General features: G+C 43.5%; 1 protein-coding gene across 2 annotated transcripts in view; it reads left to right on the forward strand.

Moving 5' to 3' along the window:
* The first annotated feature begins 1,722 nt into the window (after nt 1–1,722).
* POC1A (POC1 centriolar protein A) overlaps nt 1,723–14,021 on the forward strand; it is a 102,678-nt gene continuing 90,379 nt past the window's right edge. The window contains exons 1-4 of one of the 2 annotated variants that reach the window (XM_030570762.1): nt 1,723–1,897; nt 2,822–2,906; nt 6,723–6,894; nt 11,166–11,345. In XM_030570762.1, coding sequence (XP_030426622.1) covers nt 1,880–1,897; nt 2,822–2,906; nt 6,723–6,894; nt 11,166–11,345 — 455 coding nt within the window. In that variant the 5' untranslated portion in view covers nt 1,723–1,879. Of the gene's footprint in view, nt 1,898–2,821; nt 2,907–4,785; nt 4,904–6,722; nt 6,895–11,165; nt 11,346–14,021 lie in introns of those variants that run through there. The other variant, XM_030570763.1, reaches the window with a different exon arrangement.

Below are 14,021 nucleotides of genomic sequence, written 5' to 3' on the forward strand. Positions count from 1 at the left end.
GCTGCATTGGTGACTAGAACTAGGAAACATCTCTCACGTAGATGAGATGTGATTTTGTCCTCCTGCTACCAGAAGTGGTCCCTTCAGATTAGAGATGAATCATACATAAGTGATTCTTGCATGCTGGAAAAGCTGAAGCTAAGAGCTCCCTGCCTGTTGCAGAGCTATACTAGGGCAGGGGCAGCCCACAGCATGACATGCAGGCAAGGGAATTGGGAGGCAGTGGCAATTGGGAGCACAGTTAGAGGGAAGCACCAGCAGAAATGGCCCTGGTGTGTGTGTGCAAATGTGCATATGCCATTAAAAGTCTGGTCATCGGTGTTGCAGGGCTAAGGCAGGCTAGACTCTATCTGTCCTGGCACTGTGCTGTGCCCTGGAAGCAGCCAGCAGGTTCAGCTCCTAGGTGGCAGGGGCCATGGGGCTCCATGTGCTGCCCCCACCCCAAGCACTGGCTCCACACTCCCATTGGCCAGGAACCGTGGCCAATGGGAGCTATGGGGGCAGTGTCTGTGGGCGAGAGCAGCGCACAGAATCACCTGCTGCACCTCTGCCTAGGAGCTGGACCTGCTGGCCGTTTCCGGAGTGCAGTGCGGAGTCAGGACAGGCAGGAAGCCTGCCTTAGCCCCTCTGCTGCGCTGCTGACTGGGAGCCGTTGGAGGTAAGCCCATGCCTCAGCCCTGAGCCCCCCCCAACCCAGAGTCCCCTTCTTCACCGAAAACCCCTCACCCCCAGCCCCACTCCAGATCCTGCAACCCAGGACAGAGTCCTCATCCTCCCCTGCACCCCAACCCCCTGCCCCAGCCCAGAGACCCCTCCCACCCCCTGATCCCCTCTGCCCCACCCCCAACCTGGATCCCCCTGATGCACCCCAAGCCCCTTATCCCCAGCCCCACTTCAGGAACTGCACCCCCAGATGAAGCCCTCACCCCCTCTTGCACCCCAAGCCCCACCCTAGCCTGGAGTCCTCTCCCACATCTTGAACCCCTCATTTCTGGCCTCACCCCAGAGCCTGCACCCCCAGTTAGAGCCTTCACTCCCTCCAACACCCCAACCCAGCCCAGTGAAAGTGAGTGAGGATGGGGAAGAATAGGAAGGGGGAATGTAGTAAATGGGGGGCAGGGCCTCAGGGAAGGAGTGGGACAGGGAGCATGGCCTCGGGGAAGGGGTGGGGTTAGAGTGTTTGATTTTGTGTGATTATAAATTTAGCAACCCTCCTAACCTCCCCATGGAGCTGCCTGCACCAAGATTGTCCCACACAGAATCCTTTCATCCCACACTGAGCTCCTCCATGTTTGGAGCCTGCCTGCCCCACACCTGCTGCGCCTGGCACAGAGGGGCAGGCCCAGGCCTTATGCTGAGTCAGAGTTGGATGGAGCCTCACCAATGAGTCTATGTCCCCAGGATGTGGTGGCTGCAGGCCACCTTCATGCAGCCAGTGGCCTGTGCTCCCCACTGCCATGCTGGAGCATCTGCATTTATTTACTGACAAATAAAAATTGCAGAATTTTAAAATATTTTGAACAGAATTTTTGATTTGTTAGTGCAGACTTTTAATTTTTTTGGCATAGAATGCCCTCAGGAGTAACGTGTGAATTGCATCTATGTACATGTGAACAGTACGTGTGAGGAAGCAGAGGTGTGCGGAACTGATTGTGTAAAAACGAATGCGCGCGCAAACACCGTGCGCGCGCGCCCATGTTCCCCGCCCCGGCATGACGCCAAGCGAGCCCCGGCCGCTTTTCCTGTCGGAGGCGAAGCCTGGCTCGGCCCGACCTTCCCTTTAAGGGGCTGACGCCGTTACTAAGGCGGCCGGGGAGGCGCGGAAACTGAACCGGCGCTGCGGCCAGAGCGACAGACCCGGAAGCTTCCGCCACGCGCCATGGCCGCTGCCGGCCTGGTAGGGGCGGGGAGCCCTTGGGTGTGGGGCCAGGGGCTAAGTTTGTGGGGCTGGGGGAGAAGTTGGGCGGGGGCCCGGGTGGGGCCAGGGGCGAAGGGAGGGTGTTACAGCCCTGTTAATGTTGCAAAAAGTCATTGCCAAGCGCAGAGCCGCCCGCCCCCGGCCCCCGCCTGGTAGGTGGTGGCAGTTCTCCGGGGGGGCTTTGCCGGGTACTACTCTGCAGGATACCGAAGCCTGGCCTGAGCTGCGGGGCAGGGCCTTTGAGGTTCGCTCGGTGGCCTTGTGGGGTGCTTGGTGCAGCCCCCAGTCAGTTTGAAAAGGAGCGCGAACACTTTCCTTCCTGGTGGGGACCGACTGGTTTAGGCACAGTGAGGGAGACAGGCCGTAACTGGACCCGTGCGGGTTTCCCTGCTGAGTCCTGGCGTTTTAAAAACCAAAACTGTTTTTATGAATTCTTATTGAAATCATCCTTGCTTTTTGAAGGCGTCTTTTCAACTAGGTTTGTTGCTTTGTAGCCCAGTGGGCCAAAAATATACCTTGGTAGTTGGACACCAATGTCTGGTGTCTCACAAATCTCATTAAAGCATACAAATGATGTGAAATAGTGATGTTATAGCCACCCTGCTGCTATTTTTGGTCTTTCTGATCTGCTTCTCGTCTTTGTCCTTTCCCCACACCTTTCCTTCGATGTGCAACTGTCTAGCTGCATATACTGTTTTTGTAATTATATGCATAAATTATACAAGTAGTTGCACATACACTGTTTTATCACCCAGTGCTGGGCTACTATTCTTTTGGAAATCTGGAAATATTTTAGGGTGGGGAAATTGCCAAGCCTTGTCATAAAAATATGTAATTATTTTTTATTGTACTAAAGTCACTATTAACATTAGTCTATATTCTTTAAATTTTACTGTCTTTCAGGAGGATCCATCTCTAGAGAAACACTTTAAAGGCCATCGTGATGCGATCACTAGTGTGGATTTCAGTCTCAATAAGAAGCAATTGGGTAAATTGTCCTTTTATGTTCTGATAGTCACCTCACAAGTCTCTTCTTTTTTCAGTGTAATTAAAAGAGCTGCTGAGTTACAAAACAGGCTCAGAAATAATCACTTGTAGATCACTGAAGAGTTATTTTCAAGGCTGAAAGGCCCACATTTTTGCTTAAATTCTAAAAATGGGGTTTTAAGTGTGTGCGCGAGTGCATGTTTATCTTGGCAAAGTTGCAAGGAGTATTGAGTGTTACACTGTGTCTTGCATATTTCTGTGCCTCACTTTACTCTGAAACCACTGTATGGTAAAACTTCAGTTTTTACTTGGTGTGACTTAAACCAAGGCTTGTTTTCCATCCACTGTCCATTAATACAATGCATTGCATTGTAATCTGTCAATTTCTATTTCTTTCTCAGGAAAGACAACTGATGTCCATTGGCCTGCTAGTTACATTGAGGCCCACTGTGCATTTTAGTACTGGAGAGAATTGCTATGTCTGTTGCAGAGGTGGTGAACAAAGAAATGGTATGGCAAAGGTGTCCAGTAGACACATACAGATACAACAGGGCTAAACACCTTGAAATTCAGTAGTCCAATAGGCTGTCAGAAGGCATATTTCAGTATCCTTATCAGGATGCTGGTAACCCACATAACTCTTTAATATGAAAATTAGGGACTATCAAAGTTAAGCATATTCTCTTAGGCTACATCTACACTACCCACTGGAATAGCAGGTAGTAATCGATCTGTCAGGGATGGATTTATTGCGTTTTGTTTAGACATGATAAATCGATCCCCGAATCGATGCCTGTGCTCCACCTCGACAGGAGGAGTAAGTGGAGTGACAGGGAGCCGTGGCAGTTGACTAGCCGCCATGAGGACGGCCAGGTAAGTCAAACTAAGATACTTCAGCTACGTGAATAGCGTAGCTGAAGTTGTGTATCTTAGGGTATGTCTACATCTAAAATTTTGCAGCGCTGGTTGTTACAGCTGTATTAGTACAGCTGTATAGGGCCAGCGCTGCAGAGTGGCCACACTTACAGCAACCAGCGCTGCAAGTGGTGTTAGATGTGGCCATACTGCAGCGCTGTTGGGCGGCTTCAAGGGGGGTTCGGGGAACGCGAGAGCAAACCGGGGAAGGAGACCAGCTTCACCGCGGTTTGCTCTCGCGTTCCCCGAACCCCCCTGCAAACCGCAGGGAAGGAGACCTGCTTGCACGGAGGTTCGGGGAACGCGAGAGCAAACCGGGGAAGGAGACCAGCTTCGCCGCGGTTTGCTCTCGCGTTCCCCGAACCACCCTGCAAATCGCAGGGAAGGAGACCTGCTTGCACGGAGGTTCGGGGAACGCGAGAGCAAACCGGGGAAGGAGACCAGCTTTGCCGCGGTTTGCTCTCGCGTTCCCCGAACCACCCTGCAAACTGCAGGGAAGGAGACCTGCTTGCTCGGGGTTCGGGGAACGCGAGAGCAAACCGGGGAAGGAGACCAGCTTGATTACCAGAGGCTTCCTCAGGTATGCTGGGATACCTGCTTATTCCATAGAGGTCAAGAAAAGCGCTGGTAAGTGTCTACACTTGATCACCAGCGCTGGATCCTCTACACCCGAGACAAAACGGGAGTACGGCCAGCGCTGCAAACAGGGAGTTGCAGCGCTGGTGATGCCCTGCAGATGTGTACACGTCCTAAGTTGCAGCGCTGTAACCCCCTCACCAGCGCTGCAACTTTGTGATGTAGACAAGCCCTTAGATTGATTTCCACCCCCCCTCCCAAATGTAGACCAACCCTTAATTACCACTCCCTCCTACCCTGTTTTCCTTTTGTTTCTCAGTGGTTTCTTTATTCCTTTTTTTTTTTTTTTTTTTCCCTGTCTCCCTTCCTTTGCTCTTTCTTCTTTTTAGGTTCAGGCCAGCAACTGCAGAGCAAGAGCAGTGCTACAGTCCTACATAGCTAGTGCTGTGGGTACAGCACTTATATGAATGAAAATGCAGGCAGGAAGACTCAAAATATTTGAGTGAGGTATATTAAGTCAGCTACTCTATATTTAAGCAACCTGTACACTTCCCATTCTTTATATTTGATTCTTCATAGACCTCTACCTCGATATAACATGACCTGATATAACACGAATTCAGATATAACGCAGTAAAGCAGTGCTCCGGGCTGGACGGGGCTGCGCACTCAGGTGGATCAAAGCAAGTTCGATATAATGCGGTTTCACCTATAACGCTGTAAGATTTGTTGGCTCCCGAGGACAGCATTATATTGAGGTAGAGGTGTATTTTTAAGCTGAAGAAGTGAGCTTTCATTTGATGCCATTTTACTGGGGTGTTTACCCTACCCAGTGCTATTAATGACTTGCCAACAATAAACTTCAAAATACTGCTTATATCTCAAAGTGCTTTACAGAGATAACTAAGTGCTGTTTTTCCCCATGTCATAGATAGGGAAATTGTGGTACTGCAGTTAAGTAACTTCATCCATACAGTGAATCAGTAGCATACTTAGGACTAGAATTAATTTCTCTAGAGTCTCAGCCCTGTCCTCAATCCACACATTTTTTAGCTGCCTTCTTTATTTTAATCCTAATGTTTTTAGGGAAAGGTGTTGCTGGCAAAAAGCCACTGAATGGAAATGTGTGAATTTTTTCCCTTTAAAGGAACATGAATAATGGAACATCCTGTCTAAAATGGGTCTAGGTTAATCCTGAATGCTATCCAAGAAAGGAGAGAACTATTCTTTTTTGTATTGAAATGACTGCGAAATAAAAGGATGTTTCCAGCAAAAGCTATTTGGTACTTTGCCACAACTGAAACGAACTAAAATCTACTTGTGATTATGATACTGTAGCATCTAAACCTAGTATCAAAAACTAATCTGTTTTTTTTCTAGGAATCTTTTACGTTCACTGGAGATATGTCCCACTTGGTGCTCTGACAGGGAGTTAAAGATGATGCTTTTGTCTGTTGGCAGGCTAAGATTTTTATACCACATAGTTGTCTGTCTTTTGTTTGTTTGCTTTAAAAAAACCCACAAAAAATCAACCCCTTTCCCACGAAGTTTCTGTAGTTTAAATGCAGGATTAGTTTGAAGAGGTATTTTAATTGTCACCATTTTAGAGGTTTGTTGTCTAATATTTTTCTGTAAGTTGCCATTGAATATCTGTGCCATTATACATCACAGTAAGTGTCCACTGCTCTACGGACATATAAAACATGGCAGGCTGTAGGGGAAGCTGCACTTTCATCAGGGACAGTAGCATAGAGAAGGCTGGGAACATTCATCTGAAGCAGTGCCTCAGAAGGATGTGTTGGTAACTGTGTAACCATAGAAAAGCCAGGTTTCTGGAGCACAAAGCACTGTCACAAGTGTGTGTGTTGGGCTTGTCTGCTTTATGTATCTACATTTGGATAATTAACCAAGCAAAGTCGTGACTGCTGTTTGCTCTCCAACAGAAAAAAAATGGTTTTGATGAAGAGACACTGGAGTCTCAAATCTTAGAGCCTCTGCACATGTGTGTATTGCCTTCTATTGGAATATCTCTTACAATGTTTGTACTTTTTTGTTTGCTTACTGCAATAACAGAATTACATGAGCTAACTCTTAGCTTGGGTTGCCATGCCTACTTTCAATTAATAAGTTGATTCTGAATGGTTGGTTTGATTTTGCCAATAAAAAATAGAATTGTAGTGGTGCCCCAGGGTTAACAAAGATCTTAATTCAGTGGAGAGAACCAGTGTTTGAAAGGGCTGAAATCTTTGCTGATCCCTTCAGTGTATATAATTGTTCCCGTGTACTAAGAGAAGATATTAAATAAGTCTTTTTCCTCTAAATTTAGCAAGTGGCTCTATGGATTCGTGCTTGATGATCTGGAGTATGAGACCCCAAATGAGAGCCTATCGCTTTGTGGGTCACAAAGATGCAGTGATGTGTGTTCAGTTTTCACCTTCTGGCCATCTGGTGGCCTCAGGCTCCAGAGACAAAACTGTCCGTTTATGGGTTCCAAATGTGTAAGTATATCCTGCTTCCTAAGTCTTTTATGTTAAGTTGTGTGTGATTTCCATTGGCAGGAGTGCTCCACTGTGGGGGTTGGGAATCAGTTATTTGCTAAAGGAAAAAATATTAGGTGATGCAACAGCCATTCTGCATAGAACTCTTCTATAAAGTGAATTTAGTCCTGAAGAAGATGCTAGCTTGTTAGCCCTAGAGGCTGAAATCCTCTGTCTACAGAACAGGTACAGCACAGACATTATCAGTGTAAACTTCCTGACACTGCTGTAATACTGTACTTAAGTAGTTACCTACTGGTCTCCCTCCCAATTCATGTTTCATGGCTCATTAGTCCTTAGCTTTGCTCTGGCACTGACAAATACAGTGCTCAGGTTTTGTAATATAGGCATCTGTTCTAGGAGTTGGATTTCTGACTTGCTTGTTGTTGTCCCACCAAACAATGGCTGACTTTTCATGACCTCTGGTTAATAACTCACTGTCCCATTAATAGCAGAATGATGGTATATGGCTAAAACACAGGCCTAGAAGTTAAGAGACCTAAATTTTTTATGCTGTCGTGAACTTGCATGGGACCTTACCCTTTCTGTGCCTCAGTTTTCGTAATTTTAAAATTGTGATGGTGGCCTACCTAACTGGGAGATTAGAAGACTTAGTTTGATGTTTGTAACGTGCTTTGAGATGCTTGTCTGGCAGCTGCTAACCATTATTTTTAGCATTCCTTTAACCATCCAGTCTCTCTGTGCTGCTGCCTTAAAATGATTGAAGTACATTAGTTAGCCCAGAGCAGGCCCATCTACTACTGATCCGACTGAAATACATCGTTAAGTGGCAAAGGCATCCTTGCAACATAGACTCATATCATGCTTCTGTCTGCAACTTTTCTTTTTCTACAAGTAACATCTGTTGGACCTCTGTATGGAGCTGAGAATGTCTCCCTCCTCTTTCACTAAACTGGGGAAGTGATCTTCCCCTTCATGTGGTAGCCAGTGTGAGGATTTGGGCCCAGAGAGCTGGGGAAGGGTGGCTTTCTGGGAAGTGCTACTGTTAAAGACTTTAAAGAAATAGTGAGTCTGGGCCCTGAGAGGGAAGCAGACTTGTGGTGGGTCTCTTATTTGTGTTTGGTTTGTACTCTTTAGCAATTGACACTAAACATAGCAGCCTAGGAAGCAGGGAAGATATTCTAAAATTAATCACTTATATTTTTGTTGGAATGTTTTATGGCTATGAGTAATTGTATTAATTTTTTTTGTTAACACAGTAAGCCTAAATTAGACTGTGCCCTAGTTCTTGCTATAATCTAAAAGTGAGTCAGATTTAAAAAATCCAGAATCTATTTGCTAGAATAATAAAAAAAAAAAATTACACTCCCTCTTTGCCTCCCCCAAGTCTCGAGACCCATTTTAAAAAACGTATTCATAAATTAATAGGCTCTTGTGTAAATTCTATAAATTTTTGTTCTGTATTCAGTGAGTAATACATTTAGGGAAGATGCACTATTATTCGTATATAACAAAAGTTTAATCCCTGCTTTTAGTACAAATCTCAATTTGTCTTTTAATATGGAGGTGCCATTGTACCTTCATAATGACAGCATGACTGTACAATAGATCCATTTTACAGTGAAATTGGATAAAGTTAAGCTATACTTACATTGAAGCTGGATGAAAATGTGCAGATTGCAATTTCAATGATAGTTAACTTCTGTTTAGTAGAACTTCCCTGGAAGAAATATGACACTTGTATATTAAAAACATGTATATTATTTAAGATGCTAGATAAATTATATTTGATTAAAATTTAGTCTCATCGTTCATCCATCTAGACAAAAAAAAGGGAGTGACAGTTTCTTCTTCTGCATCCGGAGCCTGGCTGCTAATATATATAATCCTGAAAATAAATTCAACCAAAAAACACCACTTACTGGAGTTCTTGGAAGTGAATGTGTAAATTGTGTGGAAAGACAAGATCTTCTGGGGAGGCTGAATTTAAATGAATTGTGCTGGATGAAATCTCAGTGCCTTGAAAATATCAGTTCAGTGATTGAAGCTGTGTGTGTGGTTGCCATCTCAGAAGTAAGCTAGAATGGAAAGGCAATGATTCCACCTCTGCCTGTCTTGAGGCAGCTCACTATGTGGCAACTTTCAGTACTGTTGATTTGTGTGTGTATGTTTAGTAGTATCAGTCACTGAACTTCTGTAACTATACTCAAGGAAAATACCAAGTTTAAGTCAGATGTCTCTTTACTGTGTTAAATTCACAGCTTGATTAAATGTAGTCCAATAAATGCACTGAAATCTCTTTAGTAAGGAGAGAACTTAAAAAGCAATAAGGGTAGTCTTGAGTATCCTAACAAAACATGAAGGTCAGTAGCATTGCTGTTAATGTTGTACTGCATGAGAAGGTCTTGGCTTCATTAAAAAAGAAGGAAGGTAGTTCAGAAATTTTCAGTACCAAATTAATATTTGCATGTCTTGCTCTGAAAACATGGATTTTATCCATTTTGAGATTCATTCATTCCTTCTCCTTCCTCTTCAGATCTTCCTTGATCCCACTTATCCTGTTCTCTAATCCAGGTTATTTTTTAAAATTAATTAGTAAAATAAAGAATTTAAACTCAATGACACACTTTTTCTACCCTTATTATGAGAGTTTACAATGATGATTGTGACCGTGTCTGGAGACCTTCTTATTATCAAGCAAGCATGGCAAGATCAGGGAATTAAGGGTGGGCTCATCCAGGAGGGTTGGCTGCTGACTGCCTTGTGAGGTTCTCAGGAGTCAGCCAGTGAGCTCTTATAATCTGCTCCCTTGTGGATAAGGAGGTGTCTGTTTCTGAAGAAGCAGAGATCTACACTAGATGGAGAAAAGACCTCTTGGTAAAATACTTGGAGCCCCTGCAAACTGTTCTCAGCAAATGGACCCTCTTTGAATTAAGTGGGGCTGTATATGGTGCAGAGTTTGTCTGCAGGGAATAGATTACAGAATTGGGGCCTTAGGTTTGTTGTTGGACCATGTATACAAATCTTGCCACTTCACACTGCTATTATTTAATTTAAATGCCAATTTGAAACGTTTTGAATTGGCAAGAAAAAAGTTACCAATAGACTTTCTTTAAAACTAGGGGATAGTCTATATAGCTTTCAGAACCCAGAATTCCCTGTTGCTTGTCAACCTTTAAGACTTGAGGCCACCAGTCTTCTGGCAGATTAGGACTGGATGGGATTTATTTTGGAGCCTGTCAAATGGAGGTTTGCTGTTGAAAGTTAAGAGAAAGCTGTCTCTTCCCAGGGCCTGAGTGCATTCCTTCTGCAGCACTTCATGTCCTTTAGAATCCAAGGGTTCAAGAATCTGGTAACAGAACTTGGATTTCCAGTTACAGCACTTGGGAGCTAGTCCATTAAATATTAGCTTTAATGAGAAAACCCTACCACTTGGCTTGAGCTCTTCAGTCGTTCAGCATTGTGCCACTGGTAGCCCGCCCTACACTAGGGAGTGGTGCAGGACTGGTAACTTACCAGGTACCTACTGAATCCTGAAATTCTCTGAATTTTGTTCTGCAGTCTTGTATTTGTTTGCCAGAAAAATACCTTCTGCACTACTTTGAAAATGTTGGTGAGAGGAAGAACTAATATTAAATTCTGTAGCTTGTTTGTGTTTAAATTGGTATCACTTTGTCCCACTTCTCGTATTTCTGATTAAAAGTAACTCGTGTATTTCTCAGAAGATGCTGTGTAGAAAAAGTATTTGCTGTAATATTAGACACACTTCCATTTGGTATCAATGGTTTATCTGACTATAATTGAAACTCTCTTTTATACTTTTCTTTTTCCTCATTGCAATGACAGTTAAGACCTGATGTCAGCCCAGAAATTCAGCCACTATTGTTTTTGTCTTTGTATACTGATTGAGCATCACTGATGTAAACAGTCTCTTTTTAGCAGACTATTTGATTTACACTAATTAAAAACATGTCCTTTTTCTTACCTCTGTAAAGACAACACAAACATAAATTGTCTCAAGTTAGGATGGGCTCCAGTAACTAAAATCAAACAGAGCAGTTTTTTTTAGAGCTATGTTTTGTATGGTTCCTAAACACTTGTCTGCTCAGGATAGGTCAACAATTTCCTCCTAACATAAATGTATATGGTGCCCATAGAAATAGCGGTTAGAAACACTCTGTCCTGTGTACACAAACTTCAGGCTGTTTAGAACATAGTGTCATAGCCTCTTGTGCAACTTAAAAAAATCATTCACTCCTTTTTCTACCCAGCAAAGGAGAATCTACTGTGTTCAAGGCTCATACGGCAACTGTAAGAAGCGTTCAGTTCTCCAGTGATGGACAGTCCTTGGTTACAGCTTCTGATGACAAAACAGTCAAAGTATGGACAGTTCACAGACAGAAATTTCTCTTTTCCTTGAGCCAGCACATAAACTGGGTTCGCTGTGCCAAGTAAGTACAACCTGCCGGCAAAAAGCAGTGGTGGTGATGTATGTCTTAAAACAAAGAGTGCATTCAGCATGTGGCTTTGGTGTAACAACCTTGCCTTATGCTTCAAATCAGTCCTGAGCAGAAGTAATTTTGAACAGGTATAGAGATCCATATATCCTCGTTGCCCAACCCCCAGATAAATGCAACTTCTAAATTTTTTTTTTTTAACAGTTGGATTTGTGATGACTGGGAGAACTGCATGGAGAATTGCCTGCTGGGTGCAAAGGTTGCAGACCTCTTGAGATACCTAGATAGACTTGTAAGCAGTGCTGGGGAGGAACCAGTAGTCATAGTACATGACATAGGGAAAGATAGGAGAGAGAGGTCCTGGAGGCTGAATTTAGGGCAGTAGGTAAGATTTTTTTTGTTGTTGTTTTGTTTTTGTTTTTTGTTTTTAAGTCCTCCATGATAGCATTCTCTAAAATACTTCCAGTTCTGTGTGCAGCTCCAGTTTGATAGTCAAACAGTGGGGTCTCAATGCCAGCTGAGACTATGGTGTTGGGAGGAGGGATTTAGGTTCATTAGAAACCGGGGAACCTTTTGGGAAAGGAGGAGTCGATGCTGGAAAGACTGGTTCCGCCTAAACCAATATGGAACGAGATTGCTGGCATGTAAAATTAAAAAGCTTGCAGTGGAGTTTTTAAACTAGGACTGGGGGAAAACCAACAGGTATGAAGCTGCACACAGTTTGGACAGACACATCCCTGAGGGGAGGATTTATTAAAGTAGACACTAGTGTAATAAAGAGGAGACGATAGAAGTTGATAAAGTAGTTAGGCACTGAAGGGAAACAGTCAAACAAAGACAGATAACTAGATATTGACAAACTTTATAAATGCTTGTATACAAATGCAAGAAGTCTAAATAGTAAGATGGTTGAACTTGAGGTATTAAATGAGGATATTGATATAATAGGCATCATGGGAATTTTGCCATTGTTCCACCATAGGACATGGTAAAACCACTGTACAGAAAATATAGGAATGACAGAGTAGTTCTTACTGGTGGGGGAGTGGTAGTGTATGTAGGGGAATAAAAGCATAGAACTCAAATATGATATTGCAGAATTGTTAACTGTGGTATGTAGCTTATCCTTTAAATCGGCCATGGGACTGTTGACTGGAGGATAGCTAATGTAACACCCATGATTTAAAAAGTCTCCAAAGGCAATCCTGGCAGTTACAGGCTGGTAAAACTTAACTTCAGTACCAGGAAAATTGGTTGAAACTAGAGTAAAGAACAGAATCATCAGACATATAGATAAATACAATAAAGTGGGGAAGAGTCGAGATGGCTTTTGTAAAGGGAAATCATGCCTTACCAATCTATTAGAATTCTTTGAGGGAATCAACAAACATGTGGACAAGGATGATCCAGTGGATATAGTATATGTGGACTTTCAGAAATGCTTTGACAAGGTCTCTCCCCAAAGGCTCTTAAGCAAAGTAAGCAGTCATGGGATAAGAGGGAAGGTCCTTTCATGGATCAGTAACTGGTTAAAAGATACGAGAGAGAGGGTATGAATAAACAGTCAGTTTTCAGACTGGAGAGAGGTAAATAATGGAGTCCCCCTAGAATCTGTACTGGGCCCAGTGCTGTTCAATACATTCATAAATAATTTGGAAAAAGGGGTTAACAGTGAGGTGGCAAAGGTTGCAGACAATACAAAATTACTCAGGATAACTAAGTCCAAAGCAACCTGTGAAGAGTTACAGAAGGATCTTTAAAAACTGGGTGACTGGGCAACAAAATAGCAGATACAATTCAATGCTGATAAATTTCAAAGTAATGCACACTGGGTAACACAATCCTAACCATACATACAAAATGATGGGTGTGACAGGTTCTGTCACAGAGACTCCCTTGGGGCTGTCACCTGATGTGCTGAAACTACCTCTGAGCCCATTTTCTCTGATGGCTTGGGACTCCAGAAGTTCTCCCTGGCTTGAGCCTGCTGCAACACAGACCCAGGATCTGAACCATGCCCCTAAATCTGCAGACTTAACTGAAAACAACTCAGCAAGTACTCCAGTCTTCAGCACCTAGACACCCAGCTCCCAATGGGTTCAAGCCCCAAATAAATCAGTTTTATTCTGTATAAAGTGTATACAGGGTAAATTGTCCGCCCTTTCTAACACTGATAGCGAGAGATGCACAACTGTTTGCTCCCCAGTTTATTAATCACTTACTCTGGGTTTATTAATAAACAAAAGTGATTTTATTAAGTATAAAAAGTAGGATTCAAGTAGTTTCAAGTAATAACAGACAGAATAAAGTAAGTTACCAAGCAAAATAAAAGAAAACACGCAAGTCTAAACCTAATACATTTAAGAAACTGAATATAGGTAAATCTCACCCTCAGTGATGTTCCAATAAGTTTCTCTCATAGACTAGACTCCTCCTTAGTATGGGCTCAATCTTTTTCCCCGGTACAGTTCTTGTTAGTTCCAGCTCAGGTGGTAACTAGGGGTTTTCTCATGACTGGCAGCCCCCTTTGCTCTGTTCTACCCCCTTTTTATATCTTTGGCACAAGGTGGGAATCTTGTTTTCCTGGATTCCCACCCCTCCTTTTAAATGGAAAAGCACCAGATTTAAGATGGACTCCAGTACCAGGTGACATGGTCACATGTCCTGTGA

The sequence above is a fragment of the Gopherus evgoodei genome, chromosome 7, assembly GCF_007399415.2.
Source record: "Gopherus evgoodei ecotype Sinaloan lineage chromosome 7, rGopEvg1_v1.p, whole genome shotgun sequence".
In the NCBI taxonomy this organism is placed as follows: Eukaryota; Metazoa; Chordata; order Testudines; family Testudinidae; genus Gopherus; species Gopherus evgoodei.